This window comes from Ceratotherium simum, chromosome 2 (assembly GCF_057802395.1).
Source record: "Ceratotherium simum simum isolate JZ-2026a chromosome 2, ASM5780239v1, whole genome shotgun sequence".
In the NCBI taxonomy this organism is placed as follows: domain Eukaryota; kingdom Metazoa; phylum Chordata; class Mammalia; order Perissodactyla; family Rhinocerotidae; genus Ceratotherium; species Ceratotherium simum.
In genome coordinates this window covers 93,223,188-93,244,284 of record NC_141901.1, presented here as the reverse complement: position 1 = coordinate 93,244,284, position 21,097 = coordinate 93,223,188, and the positions used below count along the sequence as shown (strand labels likewise).

The 21,097-nt window shown below is 43.4% G+C and overlaps 1 protein-coding gene across 3 annotated transcripts in view; it reads right to left on the bottom strand.

Annotated features, from left to right (window-relative positions):
- WLS (Wnt ligand secretion mediator) overlaps positions 1 to 18,711 on the bottom strand; it is a 91,733-nt gene extending 73,022 nt beyond the window's left edge. For 2 of the 3 annotated variants that reach the window (XM_004431482.3, XM_087449190.1), the window contains exon 1: positions 18,393 to 18,710. In XM_004431482.3, coding sequence (XP_004431539.1) covers positions 18,393 to 18,498 — 106 coding nt within the window. In that variant the 5' untranslated portion in view covers positions 18,499 to 18,710. Of the gene's footprint in view, positions 1 to 18,392 lie in introns of all 3 variants that reach the window. The other variant, XM_087449193.1, reaches the window with a different exon arrangement.
- Positions 18,712 to 21,097: the final 2,386 nt, after the last annotated feature.

Genomic DNA, 21,097 nt, shown 5'->3' with positions numbered 1-21,097 from the left:
TTGCCATCCATTTCACACAGACATCCAGCCCAGCAGGAGCACGTGTTGCAATGAGCTTCGCTTCAAAGCCAGCAGCCTGGCCAAGTTCCAGGAATTGTCGCTAATGATCTTCACAAACCACTTGGTGCTCCAACAGTGGTACAACACACACACACACAGATCATTTCAACTACTGCTCTAGTTGGAAGAGCTATGCCTAACAGAGGTTGGTTCCATACCTGATTTTATTTTTTAATTGTTACAGAAGACCCATACCATCAAACATGAGCAAACTCTCCACATACACCTTCTGCAATACAGTAGTAGTCTCCATCAACCTATCCTGAAATCAAAGACATAGTAGGGGCATCAGTCTGGGCTCTTTTGGTTGCAAAAGACAAGAAATCCTACTCTAAGTTGCTTGAGCAAAAATTGATTAATCAATCAATTAGTAAGCTGAAAAATGTCCAGAGACAGAATGGTCTTTAGATAGTGGTCGTTTTGAGAAATCAAATTATGTCAACAGATCTCACTTCTCTACAGCCACTGAATTCCACCTTACATATTATCAGCTTCATTCTCAGGCTTCATTGGAAGGATTCCAGCAGTTTCAGGCTCTTATTATTTGAGTTCAAGTTCAGTAAGAAGAGAAGCAATCTCTTCCTGGTAGCCTCCACACAAGCCTCAGAATTCACTCTTATTGGACTAACTTGAGCCGCAGTCCACTGTGGCTTGTCACATGCCCATCACTGGAGTCAGAGGTGAAGATTCTCTTAAACCACATGGACTGAGAGTGGCGAAAGGAAAGCGCCACAGAGGAAACTCAGGTTCTCTTATCAACAGAACCCAGCTGAACCATCCTCCCCAAAAGTCTTCCCTCTTCCTCTAATCTCTAAGAAGTTGTATTATAGGGATGATCAACTTTGAAAATAGCATACTAAAGGAAGGAAATAACCAGGCAAGTCACCAAAGAATATAAATAGCCCATAAGCATATGATAATAGGTTCACCCTCACTAGTAATTAAAGAAATGTACACTAAAAGAAAAGATATTCTTGGCACACTGGCAAAAAATTTTTAATAAAAGTAATGCCCAGTACTGGCCAAGATGTAGGCAGATGGACACTTCCAGACTTGACTAATAGGTTATATGGTGGTCATCATTGATGACTGAATGGCAAGTTGGCAATTATTATCAAAATCTTTAAAAATGGACGTGCCTTTTGACCTAAGATAAATTCACAAAGTGAAAGCGCTAAGGAAATTAAGAGTATGAATAAGTATTTAACTACAAGGAAGGTTTTCCCAGTATTGCTATTACATAGCCCCCAAACCGGAAATATGGTCAATGTCCAACAAATAGGAGATTGGGTAATTTAATTATGGTACATCCATTCTATGGGATATCATACCGACACCAAAAATGGCCTTTCAATGCAAATTTACTGGCATGACTTAAATAAGGGAGAAAGGCACACCACAGAAGAGCTCACGCAGTAGGCGACCACACCACAGCACCATTCACTAGCTAAAACCAGTGAACAAGTTTCACCCTCATCTCCTAGGCACTCCCTGACTTCTTCTTTAAGATGACCCAGATTCTTCCTAGGGAAAGATCGAAACATCTGGACACCCTCAGCAAGCTAAAATTTGTTTTTCCTTCAAAGAGATATTCTTTACATATTTGTTTAACAATTGTTTAGTGCTACATGGGGGAAGGTGAAGAAGATGAACCACAGATGGCATATACTTGTCCCGGAAGATAGGTTGGAAAGTAATGTTTGGTTAATATACAGTGACTTCTATAACAAACAATTCTCTATATAAAAAAACTAAGCTTTTTTTCTGTTCTTCGTCCTATCATCACATAACAATTAATCTTCAAATACCTAGAGTAATTCCTACCATAAATAAGTGTCACCAAATCAAATCTTCTCAAAGAAAACTCACCACAAACACAGTTATTCTCCATCTCAGTTTCCAAAACTTTAAAATGTGAATATCCTTAGTGGACTGGCCCGTCTTAGGGGGTTGTTGGTAAGATCAAGTGAGATGATTTCTATGCAAGTGCTTTGAAGAAGGATAAAAGCATTACGTGTGGAATCAAGAGTATGAATTCATCATCTAGATTTAATATACACTCGACAAAGCATCTCAGAGTCCATGTCAAGCCTTGGCTCCGCCATAACCTTCGCGTTCGTTTCCCGCAGTCATTTCTGAAAACCAGATGTTGGCCAGCAAAGTTTCCATGCAACAAAAGGGCAGGACCTTCTCTACTTTTAAATTGGCTGAACGAAGAGTGATTATAAAAGCGTGGTATTTCTGGCTGCTGAAATTTAGGTAATTAAATAATGGGGGAAAATGCCAAAGATAATCCAAAAAGCAGACAGACGTGCCTGGTATAGCCTAAGGCTGAAATGGAAAAGGGCAGCAGAATGAACAGGGAGGGGGTTAATGGTTTTCCTAATATCTCATTCAAGCCATGGCAATTAAAACTCCTAGAAGATGTGAACTTCTGAGAGTGAGAATTCTTTCAGAATTAGCACACAGTACTACTATTAGCAATATTTCGTTGCATTCCAAATATCTTCCCAAAGGAAATCCCTATTTTAAAATAAAAAGGTTATTTCTTGGCAGGGCTGTGCCTCTATACTATGTGTTTCTTCTACAGTCTTCTCATTTTGAAGAATGGTAAAAGTTTAAACATGGATGGGTCAATAACAAGTACATTAAAGTTCTTAAATGCCCTTCTTTTTAAACCCCCATCCCAATTACATCCCTCCCTTGAGGATATTTACAATCCTCTATGACACATGCTCTGTACCTTCTTGGTTCAAGGAAAACACACCTACAGCATTTCAAATTAACTACTGACCCTTACTCTCACACTATAAACAAACCCTTTTCAAAATCTCAATTGCATTGTGTCCACATTGATTAAAGCTTGAAGCCTGGTGACCTCATGTGGTGTTAACTTCTCCCATGCACCAACAGCATTCTGCCTTTCTACTCAATTACCCCCTTTGGTGCCAGAGGATCGCTACCCAATGAACACACACAATGGACTTCTGCTTCATTACACTAACCAACAGCAGGATAGAAATAAGCAGAAGAGGAATAAACAAGCTAATTTATCATGAGGACAGAGCAAGCTTTCACCAGTCTCGCCATGGAAAACTTCACTGGTTAACGTGAATATCAATAGTCTGGGGGTGATGTTTATGATCTTACAGATTATAGACAGAGCCGCAACAGAACCGCGGTGATTAAAGAATTTTGCAGATTAGCAGGTGTGAACAACATGCACAAAACTCTGGGGTCCTACATAAAACCTACTGAATAATTATTTGGGGAAGCACAACCCAGAGCTTTGGATAATGTGGACTGACACCCTGGTAATTTGCCCCAAGTGTTCGACCTAACTGTGGGGCCCCTCTCATTCATCTTTGACGAGGTGGTCAGGAGGGACCCACCCTCTTTGTGAGAGGGATCTGGACGCCCCCCTTCATTCGGCATGGCAGGGGCACAGCGCTGATTGAATTAACAACTTTGGAGGGCTTCAGTCCCAGTTCCCAGACATTAGCACCATCATCCAGAACAAATTAAAAGTCTCACAGCAATTAAGCAGATTTTGAAAATGAATTTCCCATGGTTCAATGGCTCAACAAGCAGTCTTGAGTTCAGTGTGAGAGAAGAGTTTAGAAGGAGGGGAGGGGGCACTGACTGCTGAATTTTCAGAGTAAATACACGGTTGGTAGAGGCACAAACAGTAAACTTCTGAGCCTCTGATAACAAGGCTTTTACGTTTCTTTTATATAACATTGGAAATATTCAGTCACAGAAGGTGAAAGAATAAAAAACTAACACAGAATTGTACTAAAATGGTGGATTTCAGGAGGATTTTTTTCTTTGTTTTTAATTCTTTTAACATCATTGTATTCTTGTTCAAAAATATAAATAAAAATTGGGAGGGGACAAAATTCATGTTTCTAGTCACTAGATTTTAAATTCACAGAAGCAATCTAAACCTGATTCTAGCACCATCTACAGCTCTCTGAACCAGTTAGCCAGGTTCAGAGCAGGCAGAAAACCTCGTAGGCCAGCTTCTCAAAGGACTCTGGGTGGGGATTTAACTCAAGGAACTCATTCCTGGGTTAAAAGGATAAGACTAATAATAAAATAGTACCTAGCATATTCAGAGTGTTTACCATATGCCAGGCACTGTACACATATTATCTTGTTTAATCTCTTCACATATTATGTCATTTAATCCTCACAGCAAGGTCAGGAGATGAGCATCATGACTCCACTTTACCCATCTGAGAGATGAAGAGACTCAGAGATGAAGTTAAGATGAACTCTGAGATTAAGTCATTTGTTCGAGATCACACAGCCAGCAAGTGGTGGAGCCTGGATTTGTATCCAGTCCTTCTGACCCCAAAGCTCTTGCTTACATTTAGAACAGTAAAAAAAAAAAAAAAAAAAAAAGTGTCATTATTGTACAGGGAGGGGGTATACGATGACGTGATGACCCTGCCGAGGAGGACCCCCTCTCGCCTTTCTTTTTTTTTTTTGTGAGGAAGATCAGCCCTGAGCTAACATCCATGCTAATCCTCCTCTTTTTGCTGAGGAAGACCGGCTCTGAGCTAACATCTATTGCCAATCCTCCTCCTTTTTTCCCCAAAGCCCCAGTAGATAGTTGTATGTCATAGCTGCACATCCTTCTAGTTGCTGTATGTGGGACGCAGCCTCAGCATGGCCCGACAAGCGGTGCGTCTGGTGGGCGCCTGGGATCCCACCGGGCCACCAGTAGCAGTGCGCGCGCACTTAACCGCTAAGCCACGGGGCCAGCCCCTCGCCTTTCTTCCAAGCCCCTATTTCTCTCTAACACCACCCCCTCTCCCCTTACTCAATGCCGGCTCGGTGTCCCCTCCCCTCCAATACTCCCACCTCTAGCTGGAAGGTCTGGCCTAGAGAAGTCCAAGGCCAGCCTTTGTGTGGCTTTCTCCCTGGCTTTTGCTTCCTTCCGTTTCAGCCTACATCTGCTTCTTAAATCTCTGTTCCCGCGTCTCCACCTGGCTCCACTAGACAGTCAGCATGCCCAGGTTCCTCTTGGCCTGCAGGCACATACTCAGCACAGCATGCTGCAGTACCTTCCAGAACCTGGAAGAATGTGTGGATGCATTCATTCCCACCCACCGGATCCACAAGCTGAACACAACGGAACGCAGAGGTGGTTATTAGAACGTATTATGCTTTCTTGTCAGGGTAGTTATAAACGTTGACATCATAAATAAATTATTGATCTCTAAAGGAACCATAAATACATCTGCAAAATTCTTAGAAGTGAAATTTTAAAAGACAAATTTTCCATCTTTAAAAGTATAGAGAAAATTAAGCAAACTATGTGACTTTCCCAAAGAAGCCCCTAAAAAATAGACCTCATGAAGCAGAAGACACACATTTATTTCTTAAAGACAAGTCATAAAATTTCAATTATCATTCAACATTCTCATTTGCATATTCCAAATTTGGAAATACATATATTAACGTGTGTTCCCTTCCTCCCAGCAAACTTAATCAACCAGTGTAGACAACTAGTCACAGTCAATTCTCTGCCTTTATGGCTAAATAAAGACAAAATATATAGATTAGAAGTAATAGTAATCAGTGAATGCTAGGCAGAGGTAATGAAACACTCCACCAGTGGTCAGGAAACGTGGTTCAAACCTTATTCTCTCACTGTGAACTTCTCTGAGCCTTAGTTTCCACAATACAATAGGAGAGGGTACCTTTCCAAAACTCCAAAAATTATACGCTTTTATAAGCATACAAACCATGAAGGTGCACAATCTTTTAAGTTCAAGTGAATAGTAAGAATCTCCTCTCATTTAAATTATAAAAGAATACAGGGCCGGCCCAGTGGCATAATGGTTAAGTTCACACCTTCCTCTTTGGTGGCCCGGGGCTCGCTGGTTCAGATCCCGGGCGGGGACCTACTCATTGCTCATCAAGCCACACTGAGGTGGTGCCCCACATAAAAGAACTAGAAGGACCTACAACTAGGATATACAACTATGTACTGAGGCTTTGGGGAGAAAAAAGAAAAAGAGGAAGGTCGGCAACAGATGTTAGCTCAGGGCCAATCTTCCTCAAAAAAGATAAAACCTCTTGGGAAGTAATGAACATAAATTATAAAAGAATAGCCCAGAATTAATGCTACAAGTCTTGGGGCAAACCTTAAAGTTGAAGCATTTTAGCTACCTCTGCACTAGGTCCAAAATGCAAGGCATTTATCTACCTATTTCTTCAAGAAGTATAACTGGGCCCCCATATTGCACCACCCTGTGGTAACCATGGGAGATAAGGGTGAGCAGATTAGACCATCCTTGCTCTCATGTAGCTTAGAGTCTTATAGGGGTTATATTTTCATCTTCATCTTTTATTTATAATTTCTTATAATAAAGCACTACAATTCTAGCTAATGTTTCAGAAGTAGTTAATATTTTATAAAACATCATCATTTTTTCCCTCAAAGCTTGACTTGCAAACCTCTTTGTCATTTACATTATATCTAGAAGCAAACAAAATTTTCCAAGGGATGATGGCTTCAATTCTATAATGTAAAACAGAAGAACCACTGGGATTCACTTTGCAACAAGTACGGACGGACTCTCTCTCTTCCACGTACTGAGAGAGATCCATTTAACAGTCCTGCTACCTGGGCTTACCTCTGCTATACAGAGCCATGAATACTGGCCCAGCATTGTAAAAAGCAAAATTTAAGATTCAAATTAAAATCTGTGAAAATTAGTGAAAAAATTAGTGACAAACATCACTAACTGGATTAAAAAGTAAGTTAATCGCTCTAATTCATCAAATGTGTAAATGACATGATTCTTGAACTCTGGGCTAGCAGGGATTATGTCTAACAGAAGGCTATCAGCCAGGGTGGCTGGATTTCTAATTTTATGTAATCCACTAAGAGGCAGAAATAACCTGCTATAGGCCTAACCAGACATAGATGACAAAAAAAAAAAAAAAAACACTCAAAAAATTAATTAGTGACAACTTCAAATTCACGGAAATGGCTAACACGTATTGGCTGACCTACCACGTATGTGCAAGTCACTTACGTTCTTTCATTTACATCCCACAACTCCCCGTAAAAGAGAAATTTTCAGATGCGGAAACTGAGGCTCACAATGTGTAAATGGTTTGTCCAGGTTACAAAGCAAGTTTGGTAACAAACCATATCCCATCCCTTGATCAACCATAAAACCACACATCATCAGTTAGAAATCTGATTGTTTTGCATGGAAGGATCAGTAAGTTTATCATTGAACAGAAACATCGTATGGAGAACCTTGAGCCAGCACCATGTTGTTTTACAGTGTGACTGCTTCCTAAGAATCCTCTAAGAAGCCCAAATCATCAAAAGCAACTTTCAAAACTCCTGTAGCAGTTCTACTTAGCTAGCAGAGTTATTCTAAAGTGAGCTGAGGGGAGAACGGACGGCTTCCCTGGGCAGAGCTGGTATCAGCACCTAACCCAAGTCTCGACCCAGAAATATTGTTGCCTCAAATCTATACTAATGCTGATTTTGCTCAAATCCCAAACGCGCTGGTCATCCTTCTCCCAAACTATATTTTCTCTCTTTTTTAACAAGTGAGTGGGGGAGGGGAGGTGTGGATTGGGGGAATTCTTTTGATATCTGTAAAAAAAAGAAACAAATGCTAATTGAAAGGTGACCTTAGTATCCTTTTAGATTACAAATCTTGGGTGTCTACAAATTATCCTGTTTCTTTCTCTTTCATCAAGTATTATCCAGAAACACCACGTACTCATAGAGCAAAACTCTGTTCTGTCTGGGCATGTTCAATGAATGGTGCTGGGGATTTAACATGGCCTCTCTCGATACCTGCCAATTCTGTAAAATTAGGAGGAATGGGGACTAGAAGGATTTCTAAGGCCCCAGAGTTACCCAGCACAGCCAACACCCCCCCACTCCGCCCACCCCACCTCACAAGCCTGAGGAAGCTGATCCTCTCTAAGTAGAGGCAGGTTACAGTGACACAAGACCCCTGGTGCAGTAAAAATTTTATCTACAATTCCCCTCAGCCCAGGCACGCAGCGACTAAAGTTGGAACCCATTTCACACAAGCCAGAACTAGCTCAACAGAACAGAGAAAAGAAAGGAATGTGGGACGGACGTGTCTTTTCTACATTTGAGGCATTCCGTTCTCGGGCGAGTTACACCCTAAATGAGAACAGATAAAATATATAAGAACCCAGAGTTAAAGGAACAGGGCCTCAAAAAGACCTGATGCGCCTTGAGAGAGGCCAGATTTAATAAGCATGGAATCCAACTTTTTGGTTGTGATCACCCAAAGGCAAGCATGTTTAACAGCGACTTAAAAGTCCAGATTCGTGAGGGCTAAATCAGAGACTGCAGAGAAACATCGTGCTTCGTGACTCTGCGTAGTTTCAACAGAAAGAAAGGCAGAGGAGAAAGAATTTACAGTGTAATATCTGCACCTCTGGAGTCACAAAAACATGCTTCTGAGTCACAACCGCATGGGGCCCTCAACGTTTTAAGTCCTATTTTGGCGATTTGAATTTTCTGTTTGCAATTACCCTCAGAGTGAAGAAATGGTAGAAACGAAGGATGAGCAATGCTATTGCTTCTTTTGTATGTAAATCAGACCAAAAAAATATAAGGCATGTCATTTCCCTTAAACTCACTACAACTTCGGAATTATGCTTGCCACAAACAGCCCCTGAAAGCTCAAAAGTTTCAGAATTTGAGTCAAAGACGCCTCAGATTGATGACGTCTTAAAACTAAACATGAGGATGGTACTTTGGTTGGATTATAAGGACCACAGTCTAGGAATTTTTTTTTTTTTAAGTTTTAAATTTACAACAGTTTTCTCAAGCAAGAGGAAGAGAATGTACCACACCCTCAGCAAGCAAAGAAGGAATTTAGTTGTGTGTGTGTTTTTTTAATTCTGTGGTGTTCTTCCACATAGAACAGCTTAACACCGTATATAATTCTATTGTTCCATAAGAAAGTAGCTAAGAATATTAAGCATACAAAGGCAAGAAGGAGAAGACAAAGTTATTGGTATTTTATTTTTAAGAGAAAAGTCAATGGAGCTATATATAGGAACCACACGTTGGGAATTTTCTGCACATTAACTCCACGGCCTCGGAGAGAAATCCCATGATCTTCATGCTGAAACTCAGAGGAGATAACATGTTTGGAGTGCTGACTGGCATCAGAACCTGAGTGCAAGCCACGGCTTTGCCTCTAATTGTGTAAACTGAGTCCCTTCCCTTTCCTGGGCCTCTGATTCCTCCTCAAAGGAGGGAGGACAGGATGTCTCCAAGGCCCTTGCATCTTTACAATTTAATAGCAACAAGCTCCACACTTCCATTCAGGCCAAACCACACCAAAGCGTCTGGATACAGTGGACCCAAAAAGCCGTGCTCACGACAAGTAAAAAGATCACAGAGCTGCAGAGTGGAATCAATTATCTTGTCAGCCTATCATGTCACAATGGTGCCAAGGAGGCTGCTGAGATGGGAAAATACCCATCTATAGCACAGAGACCCCAGAATCCTGGGCATTCTTCCCTTTCTCTTCTTTGTCCTCATGTTACCTACCACACTCCTACATCTCTCTACTGCCAGTGAGTATCTGTGGTAAATCGGCCCAACTGTTGTAGACTTAGAAAATGGCATCACCAAGCTCTAGTAAAAGTGTGTATAAAGCAAAAGTAATAGATAGACCTTGAGTAAAAGCTTGAAGGATTTTCTTGGGAGCAAAATGTGCCTGCCTTGGGAGAATGATTTAGACTTGCGTTCTTATTTACTAGTTCTCAGCAACAATATTAATATCTACTATTTGAGGAAAGCTCATTATGACACATGTGGTTATAACGTGAGAATCAATGTCAGAAAGCAGGATGACTTCTCTGTGCACTTTCAAACCCAAACTGAGTAGTGCTTTGGGTCATTCCCATTCCTTCTGGCTCAACAGGCCCATGAATCTGGAGGTGTTCGACAAAGTGGTGGTGACTCAAGAAAGAAAATGAATAGAAAATAAACAACGTCATGGTTAAGCTCCCCCAGATCTAAGAACAGAGAGAGACAGGGAAGGAAGAGTAGGAAAGATGGATATGGGGTTAAGCAGATAGTTTCAGGGAAAAGTCCTCTGGGAATCGCATCTCTGGTGGGCCTGGTTCAACAACATGCCTCAACAGGTGCCATCTCCTCAAGAGAATGGATTCCTCACAACCATCATCCGTGACCCGGCGGGGCTCTGTCCCACATCCCAGTCGAGGGCGGGAGCCAAGGAGCTTTTGTGACTTATTTGAATCACTGAGAGCACAAGTCATCGGCAGTCGTCAACTTTCTCTCCACTATATGATGCAGCCTTGGGACCGGGAGCTCTCTCTTTGGGAGGGGCTCAGCCAGGACTAGGCAGCAGTTGACTGCCCCCTAACCAGCTCTCACGAGCTTAGCCTTATTAATCTAGGGCTTGAAAAAAACTGAGCCAATCATTTAGAGACCTTCTTTCTAAAGAAAAATCACAATGCCTTGCCAAAACAAATGTAATAACTTGGCCCCTTCTTTCAATTACCTCTGCTTTCTTGGAAATGTGTTTTGTGGATAAAGCCTCTGAGTTAACCCAGAGAATTAACAGACGTTTAAGAAGGCCCTATAATTCCTGTGGGCCAGCAAAGAAAGAACACTCCTTTACCAGGGAATATTAAGAGAACAGAGTAGGGAAGAAAAAGACGGAGCAGAAAATTGTACTTGAAGGCCCAGGATTTAAACAGGCATATCTCAGGCTGGGGGAGGTGGACGGCATCAGAAGTGGGTTTTAGAAATCCAGGTACAAGCTGTGTCCCAAACAGACGGTCTCATATGCTTACAAAGGCCTTAGTTTTTCTTTCCTGAGTCCATATTCTACTCCCACCTCCCTTCTGCACACCCACATTCCCCTCTCCTGTGCTCACAGCTATATTCAGGACCTATTGTGTAGGCCACGTCCAGGCAGCATTCAGGAGGTCGGTTATTTTGACACGTTTTCAATTACAACTTTCAGTCACTCTTCACTGTGTGTAATAACTTCTTTTTGCAGGGAGCTGGGGTATAATTTTCTCAGGTTCAGCCCTCCCCAGCATGTCCCGCAAGCCCTGGTCAACCTTTACAATGGCTAGTGTAAGCAGTTAATACATATTCAGAATTGGGATCATTTGTTCATGAAGTAATGAGGTCACGGATTAGTGCCCATGCAGTGATAGGGGTATGTGGTTTGGGAAAGGGGGAGAAGCAGAAAAAGTGGAGACCGAGCTTTCATTTTCTATTGAATCTACATAGAATCAGAATCATGTAAAATCAGTTTCATCAAACTCAACCCTTTGCTTCCCGTAGAAATTGAAGGGATAATAGGAGGAAAGGGGCTTAGACTACAGAGCATGGCTTAGCGCTCAGTCAAGGATCGTGGGCTTGAGTGCCAGCCCTCTCATTTACTATCTCTGTGACCTCTGAAAAGTTCCTTCAGTGAGCCTCAGATTCATCTGAAAACTGGAGAAAGTGCCTGCTTCTCTAAGTTGTTATGATCATTAAATGGATCAATACATGTAAAATGCTTTCCACAGTCAACCAGGAAATCCTCAAAAAGCAACCAATCATGATAAACCAACTCTCTCCCTAGGGGTCAGATGACAATCTGAGTACTGCTATTGCTCCCCTACAAGATTTCATTAGAGGTGTTGGGGGGTGGGAGGGAGAGGTGGTACAAGGCTAAAGAACCTTAGTACTTTTTTATTCTAAAACATATGAGGTGCTCTTTTCAGTTATTTAGCAATCGTTTTAGATTAGCCCTATTATGAAGAGGGAACTAACAAAACATTTCGTCAAGTTTGAGAACTTCAATGCCTAAAGTTCCTCCTCTCCAGTCCCATCTCCATCCTCATGTGGGCACCATATCTAGCACATTTGTCTATCAGGCCACCACTAGCACCTCAGAGAAGATGTAAGACCTAAATCACACACACCTGATCATTTCATGTCTTGATGCTGTCATCTCCCACCATTTCTTACAGTCTATCAAAATTGAGGGCAGCAAATCTTTCAAGAGAGAAAGTCTATCAGCATTTTTTCCAAAGAACCAGATGTACCTGTTCACAGTGTCAGCACGGAAGCCTCCAGTTTGAAATGTCCTCATTATTATGCATGGGTGTGTTTATAAAACAAAAGTTATCCTTTGGGGAACAGGATTTTCAACTTTCAACAAACGTTCTCCTTTCAATTGCTCTCCCGTCACTGACAATCCACACCATCTAAAATCCTCTCCAACTTCGGCTGATTGCTTCTCTCCTCTTCCTTTGAAAAAGTCCAGGCTCATATAACTATATAAATACGTTAAAACCACAAACTAGAGAAAACAAAATCGAGTAGCCTTCCTTAAAGTAGCAGAAGTCAAACACATTATGGGTAATGAACTTGGCTGCTCGGCCAATTGAACGATTCCTCCAATTACAAGGACTGGGTTGACCTTGTACGACATTGGTTGGACTGGCATGTGCAGTCTTCTCGAAAGGCATCCTCTCTTAGCCTGGGCAGGGCACGGCTCTGCTACGTAGAGCTGAGCTCCATTTCCTTTATCAGACTATTCGATGGTTTTTCCTTTTGATATGTTACCCAATGATTAAAAATGAGAAATCAGTTGCATTTGTAGTGTTCCTCACCATGTCTTTCTGCATTCAAATCATTTTTATTTGGTCCTAAAAGTCACAGCTTTGGAATGTGGGGCAGGATTACCTAACGGCTGAGAATTCTGGCTCTAATCTCAGATTGACTGGAGTCCAATCCCAGCTTTGACTCTGGCTAGCTAGGTATCTTCAGCAATTTTACTAGACCTTTCTGCACCTCGGGTTACTTACGTGTAAAATGGGTACAACAGTACCAACTTGGCAAGCCTTTGCGCGGATTAAATTAGATAAGGTCTGGCACGCAGTACACACTTAACACATGTTAAACATTATTTATATTATTTTATTAATATATTTATTTCAACATGAGATATTATTTTTTTTACTAGATTTTTATTAGATTTGATGGTATATAACAGGGCTTCTCATTTCACATGTGCTCAAATTCCCAGTAAATGAGTGAGCATCATCTTGATGCTAGAAACCTCATCATAAGAAGTCTTTTGCTGGTGAACTTGGATGAAGAGGGGTTCTTTTCTACCTCTGGCTTCCCAAGGTCACTCAGGCTTCCCTATCCTGGGCGTACCATCGGCTCTAATCAATATTGTGCACATCAGGCAGGTGACACACATGAGCTCTGAGCTAAGGACCTTCATACAATCTCAAATTCTAAATCTCCATAGAAACACCTTTATGAGGAGAAGATAAGGTAAGAATCTCTCCTCAGTGTATATGGATTTTAAAAAAATTTTAAAGGCCAAATTATTGCAAAATGTCAACTAGCTAGGAAAGGCTTTCCATCTAGATCTGGGTTCCAGGCAGGAGACTTGAAAACCTTACGGAGCCTCACATCACCGTATGATCTCAAGGAAATATTTCTTACTTTGAACAGGGAAAAGGGAAAGTTCCAATAGAAGGTGAGACAGGCTGTACTGAACAATTAGATGAAAACATGATAAGACATTGTTAGCACAAGTGTGATTTTGTTGCAATAACCAAGCAGACAGTTTAGTTTTCTAAAAGTCATATAATGTAATTTCAATTATAAAAGATTTCCCACCCTTCACAAAAATTCTCGAGAAGAACTGAGGTTGCACAGTACTCCTACAGACCACATCATATACTCTGGTAGCTAACAAAGAGAAAAAAATGCCATGGTTTAGTCAGACATGACATTTTACAAAATAAAAAGCAGAATCAAATACAGAAAAATGTGGCTAACATCAACCAAAAGCCAATTAATTAGTTCTTTTCAAGATTCTCACCAGATATCCAAACACTGCAGGATTATAAGTATTGCATTATTAATATATGCTAAAATATAATAAATACCACAACAAGCTTAAAACCTAACGTACTATGAAGCAAACCCTTATGTACTCTGCATGCCTGTAATTCTATTTAATTCCTTAAAACCCTGCAACTTCCAAATAAACTATAGTAGCAGAAACAAAAACTCACACGAATGGACCACAATCAAAACCATCACTAGTTCCCATTTAAACAATAATAGCACAATAGTATGGGCTATACCATTGAAAGGCAGTAAATAAGGCCATATAAAAATTGAGAAAACTGATTACATATGTGTGTATGTCTATATGTATTATATTTATACACACACAATATGCTCAGCATTAAAAAATCAAAAAAAGGCTGCTTACATAGTGAGCTTTTGAAAGAAAGAGCAATCCTGCCTAAAGAAATAATAATTGGCAATTTGTCGAAACTTATTCGGAGTTTACGGGTGGAATATTCTCATTCACGGGTATGCTCAAAATAATGCAATAATTTCCCCTTCATCCAGTCCTGATCTTCATATTCTTAACAGTTTTAGAACAGGTGGGAATAGTGACCTGCTTTTTCAACCATTATCTCCCCCAGACACGACTAATTTGAAGCTGAGCAAATTGCACATAATGGGCCAGGGATTCAAGTTCATGATTTTGAGTCGGCTGCACTCTTGTTTTAGGGCACATGGTCTCCTCCCCCCTCCTTCCACCACCCCTGCAGCTGCCTCTCCATGAACTAAATTCACCAAACGTGAAATCAAAGGAAAATTATTTTTTAAATTTTCTGCAGGCTTATTTTTAAGGAGGATAAAGATTAAGCTGTATCTTTAAAAATATTTTCTTTTCCTTCAGGGGTTCTTAAACTTTTAAATGAATTCTAAATACTAAAGAAGCTAGCCACTTGAGAAACCTTCTCAATACATGAGAAAACAATCAGATGCATGCTTTTATAATGGCTCAAAGTTTTTACAAAAGCATGGCATAAGTCAGTGAATTTTTAAATACCCCAAGTTCTAGCGTATAAGATATTGCTTTCCAGATCTCATTAAAAGTTTAGCAGACACTGGCACAGAAAAACAAACAAACAAACAAACAAAACAAGCACACACAAAAAAACTTGGTTCTAAGAAGGCCATTGGGATAGGGGAGTATTTAAGCTGACTAAACCAAAACCCAATCCCTCCTATTTGCTTTGCTATCTGTTTAAATTTTCCCCATCAATTCTAGAAGGCTGTAACCAAACATCAGTCTTAACATCATATAAAACTCTTTAAGTAGTGAAAATTCATACAATTTTTTCACTGTAAGGGACTTTAAGCTCATGGATCTACCAATGAGGAGACTGAGGCCTGGGGTTAGCTGCTTTGCCAGGTCACTTGGGGATGCATGGAAGGTCTCTTGTTGGGGGGGGTCGAGTATTTTTGTTTTGTGTATATGTGTGTGCAGTACCCATGTCCTTATAACCAGGAGTTTTGCCATGCAGATCCTCCCCTTCTTAGGAAGCCATATTTTCTTTCATCCAGGACAACGTGATCAAAAAGGAACACATACTATGGCCAATTCACAGTGAAGATTACACTTTCTCACTCGGCCTCTGCAGATGTATTAGGAAGAACTTCATACCCAGCACTCGTTACTTCTTAAGCAGCAGTGGAACTGACTAGTGGAGGAGTCCTCTTCTCGCTAGGAAGGGCAGGAGAGGACTTGCTGAACTTGATTTCGACTTCCCAGCCTACAAACTGCTCCTTCCCCTCCTAACTCCACTCGCCTACTCTGTGGAAGTTCTATTTTTTGCTCAGTTTCATCTACTTCCAATTTAGGGAAGTTTGGTGGGAAAACATATCACTTACCTTTTGTTGACCTTTATTTCTCATGTTTGGGGCTTGTAGCATACCCACATTCCTGGAGTTCTTTAACCGCAAAAAAATTTATTCTCTAAATGGACGAGATAAAGGTTAAGTCGCTGTTCAAAGTGTTTAACGTGGACTGGATCTGCTCTTTTCGGTCTTCTGGCTGGAACCCAGGACACAGCCTTGGCATGGGAGGAAGGAGGGGAGCTAACCCGTAAACTTTTACAACAATTTCCCCCAAAAAGTGTTATACATAGACATTTTCTTTTTCCAGGAAAGTTGGAACTAAAGCAGTTTATTGATTGAAGGAAATCTAGTTGCAGTTGGGCCCTATCACTAACTTTTTGAGATTGTTATCCAGTATGGTCACTAACCAAGTTCTCTGGGAAAAACAACCCCGGGCACCACTTATTGCAGACAAACCCCTCTTTGAACATATAACTGTCCTGATCCTACAGCAACTCTAACCTCCAGCAGCCACTCACCAGTGCCCTCTGACCTTCTCCACAGTACTAAGAATCCAGAAATTATACTAGTTCCAGAAGTGCCCTAAGAAACCTGCAGCAGTGGATAATCGGCTCTTCAAGGCTAGCAGATCAGCTTTAGAAAACAAAAAGAAACATACACCAAAAACACCAGGGAACTATGTGTAATGATTCGCTGCTTGTGCAAAAACCTCAAAGAGGATGAAGGTCAGACAGGGATAATAGGCCAATTTAATTCTGAAAGCACAAGGTGCAAGAAATTTTAATTATGGTCTGCCACCGAAATCACACAAGATCCAATGGCATCTAACTGCAACTGCTCATCAAGGGAGACAAGAGGTGTAATTGTAACCGCTGCATAATCACTGTGAGGGCGCAGGGAAGGCTGCCTTCAGCTCCCAGCAGACAATGTATTAAGAGCCTCGAAAAATCCAATACAGGGAAACATGGAGAATGCACGGAGCCAAACAGGAGCTCATAGCAGGAAAGCCCAACCGGAGTGTGTGTGCGTGTGTGTGTTTGGGCGCGTGAGGCTGCCAGGAAGAAAAAGATGCAAGTGTTTGGCCCAAATTGAGGATATGAGCTTGGAAAACTCTGAACCTCTTTCTGCTTTATGGATACATACACAGAGAAAGGCACGATCTCCTCCAGAAATTTCTCTCCTCGGTGAAGCTTCACCCACTCTCCTTTGTTTAAACAATTAGCTTCGATGTTACAGTGATTTACAGAACCAGACTCCCTTTAATTTGTTCCCATCAAACCCGAGTCAGGAGACAAAACGCCACACAGAGGACTCGAGGTGCCCAAGCCTGTGCGGCGCTCACCACCGCCACGACCACGACGATGCCCGCGCGGCGCCGGCTCTGGCAAAGGGACGGGCGGAGGAAGCCCCTCCGCGTTCTCTTCACTCCGCAAAGTTCTACGAATCCGTGAAATAAGGAAGCAAAACCTCCCATCCGCACGCCTTGCAAAGTTGGCGCTGAAGTTTGTGCCGGGAGGTCCTAAATCTCGAGGGGGAGGGGAACACGAGTGTGCGGAGAGACGGGAGGACCGACGGAGATGGGGCGACAGCGAGAGGAAGGGAGTTTTTCCGAGTGGAAGGTCCGTGAGACCATCTTCTTCACCCGGAAGCCTGTTTGGCTCCGAGAGGTCCGGGCGCTGCACGCCAGGGGAGGTCTCCCACGGCGGGCGCCGTCGCCTGGGGGCCGGAGCTGTCACCTGCGGGGGGCGGCGCGGGGGCGGGGGCCGCTCTCCTAGGCGCCGCGGGAGGACCGGGGGCTCCAGACTTTCCGGCTGTCGGGGCTCTAAGATGTGGGGGAGGGGAGATTCTCGAGAGGGCAGAAGGCCAAAAGCAACACCTTTCGGATACGCTTTTCCCCTCCGACCTCTCCAACTTGCCGCAGCGCCAGCCAAGGACTTTCTCCCACCACACCCCGTCCCGCCTCCCGGCCCACCGCTCGGACCTGGCGACCAAACCGGCGGGGAGAGGGGGCGTGCGGCGCGGAAGCAGAGGGCGCGAAGCTCGGGACCCAAAATGCAAACTCGCACCCCCCAGCTGAGGCGACCAAAGGCGTTTGCACAGGCGGCGATCGCAGCCCGGTAACAGGGCTCGGCTTTGCGCCGGGCGCAGCTCCCCGACTCTTGTCTTGTTCCTAATAAAGTCGACTGCTTTGCCCTCCGGGAGCTGATTGGGAGGGAACGGAGAGGAAAAGGGGGGAACGCGGGAAAAAGCGGGGGGAAGCAGCAATCAACTTTGTAACCCAGCGCTTCCTCGCGCGATCCGTCGCCATGCTTAAGATTCCCACCCCCGCCACCCCCCTCCTTCCTTTCAAGTGGATACTGAAACTAGGCCAAAACTTTTTCCCCTCCTTTTCTCTTAGCCACTAGACTGGATTGTGCCCCACGGAGCCCCGTGGAGCTCTGCTTTCTTAAGCACAATAGCCGGACTAATTAGATCATAGAAGCAAGGCAGTGATACTGTAACAAGTAGCCCGAGAGGCAAGGAGGGAAGGGGCCCGAAAAGAGAGAAAGGGGGAAAAGTTTGCAGCTCTCGCACTTACCAATCAAGCCTCCCACCAGAAAGGCGATGATTTGGAACACGAGCAGAATCCCACCAACAATGCACAGCTTCTTGGTGCTCATGTTTTCTATAATTGCCCCAGCCATTTTTGCGCCCCCCTTTTTCTTTCCTCCTTGAAATAAATGTTTTACGGTGGGCTTTTTGCTGCTTCTCCTCTCACTCTCCCTCCTCCCTCGCCTCCTTTCTGGGCGCTGCAAAACTTCAGGGGTGCGGGAGCGCGGCGAGGACGGGACGGACCCGGACGCCAGGCGCCCGCACGGATTCCCCCGGCGCAGCCGGCTCGGGCTCCCCCAATGCCCGGAGCTGTGATTGTGGCCGCTCCGCCGCCTGTGGACGCTTAAAGGAGCAGGGAAGCGGATCACATGACGCCGCCTCCCTCCCTTTCTTCCTCCCTCCCTCTCGCGCTTCCTCCCTCCCTCCCCACCTCCTTCTCTTCCTCTCCCCCTGGCCCGCGCGTGCGGGGCTCGGAGCTCCGGCGAGGCTGGCGTCCCGCTCCCGGGGCTGGCAGGCAGCCTGTCCCGCCAAGGCTGGTGTCCTTTGGGGGCTGATGTTGTCAAGTCGGTTCCCCCTACTCCGCCTCGCACACGTTTCCTTTTCTGGTGCGAGATTTAAAATCACCCGTGGGCAGCTTTGCAGACCTTTAACTTACGCGTTGACTTTAGGAAATGGTCCCCAACCCCAAAAGCTAGACCTCTCTTTAGGAAAGAGGAGAATTTTTAAAGGGACCCAATAGATGCTTAAGTCAAAGCACACAGATGCGGAATAAAGTCTCAGCTCTGCTTCCTTCTGCCGATCCCAGCCTCGGTTACTGGGCATGTACCTGCTAAATCCCCTCTGCGCCCCTGGAGGAACCCTGCGCTCCAGCCAGATCAGACCATTGCGCGTTACCATGTTATTCCCCACTCCAAGGTTTCCAGAGCCTTGGCCTGGCTCTTGCCTTAAAAGAAAATATATTCTACTCCATCGGAGTTTTAAACCTTATTTAAAAATCAACTTGTCTGAAAAACGTTTCTAATTTTCCAAACCACCTCCATGTAATATCTCCGGGAACTGAGCCCCTACGATTCCTGTGTTTACATTCTTACCTCCAACTGTAGGGACTCGTGTGTACAGGTTTGTCTCCACCATTAAGCCGTAAACTCCGGGGGGCCGGGTGGGGGGGATAGGGACCGAGTTTTATTCATCTTTGTGTCCCCGGTGGTGCCTAACAAAATTCCAACTCTAGCAGGTCCTGGTAAACTTTTGTGGAATGAATAAATCAGTGAATGTGAAAGCAAGCCCGCGGTTTGCATTTCAAAAGCCTGGAAGAGACCTTATGTGATTTCAGTGGTGCACATATTCAGCTGCAGTGTTTGTGGGCTCTTTGTGAGGATATGTTTATATTAGTACTTACCTTCCAAGGGGAAAGGCATGTGAGACTCATTAGAGATGTCCTGCTCTAGGAAACCTTGCATTCCTGGGCCTGGTTTCTTCACGTTTCATAAACTGGTCACTTGGCCAGCACAACTTACATTGCCCAGTAGACCCCCACTTTCACACATACACAGTTTCCACCACCCACCACACCTTACGCACCGGGTTTCTTGCTCTCCCCTCCACCTACACTCTTTTCATGCCAAGGGAATAGCCCAAGTCCTGTCTCCTCCTCTACTCTGTTCCTAAACTTTCAGTGCCCTTCTGGAAGATTCCATGCAAGTTACACTTAATAGAGGTGTTCACTTCTCATCTCCAACTAGACCAGACACTCCTTAAAGACAGGTACCAAACTTTATGTATATAAAACTCCTTGGAGTCTAACAGATCTTAATTCTGAGGGTATAGTTGCTGTCTATCTCTTCTTTCCTTCAACCCTTTAACCAGTAGTTGCGTACTGAGCCCTTAACCCGTTCCAGGCTTTCTTTCTCAGCACTTGAGGGTACCAAGGTGTGAGGACACTGGCCCCTGTCCCTGAGGAGCCCTGGTCTAGCTGGTATTCAGTGTGTAGTGGTTAACGACCTTTACCTGGGAGAACACTAGATCAGGTGGGAAGAAGCAGGCAGAATTGTTGGCAACAGTGGTGGTCAGAAGTGTTTGACTGGTCCCCAAACATACATAGACCAGTGTGGGTTATTTCCTTCCTTCTTTACCTTTCAGAAGCTTACCTCATTTTTTTTTTTCCTGAGTAAGTTCCAAGACATCTTAAAAGGAGTAAGAATGCCCTTCTCACTTCTGTGGCTAGTAGTTAACTCCACATTCTGTGTTCTCATCTCAGCAAGCTGCCAAGTACCACACATTTGAATAATAATGATGCCTTTGGGTTAGAATTTCTTTTTTAATACCAAGGGATTTTTTTTTAATGAGGTTGATAGGATTCAATATCAAAATTTACTCTCCATTTGATACTACGTTTCACTATTTAAGAAGAAAGAAATGGTGTCCCATTCTCTTTAAATATGAATTGGATCCACAAGAAATTCTTGGCTAGTTGATTTGGTTTATTTAAGATTAGTGAGCTCCTCAACTCATTTTCCTATCAACTGCTATACACACCCTACCCCCTCGGCTTCCAAATGCATCTCTTCAGCGTAACTGACTTCAAGTAACTTCAGGCCTAACTCCTAAGGTTCCAGTTTCCTCATCTGGAAATGAGAAGCTTGGGAAAAAATGCTAGTCTTCCACCAAGGTGATCCCCTATTTTGAAAGGGC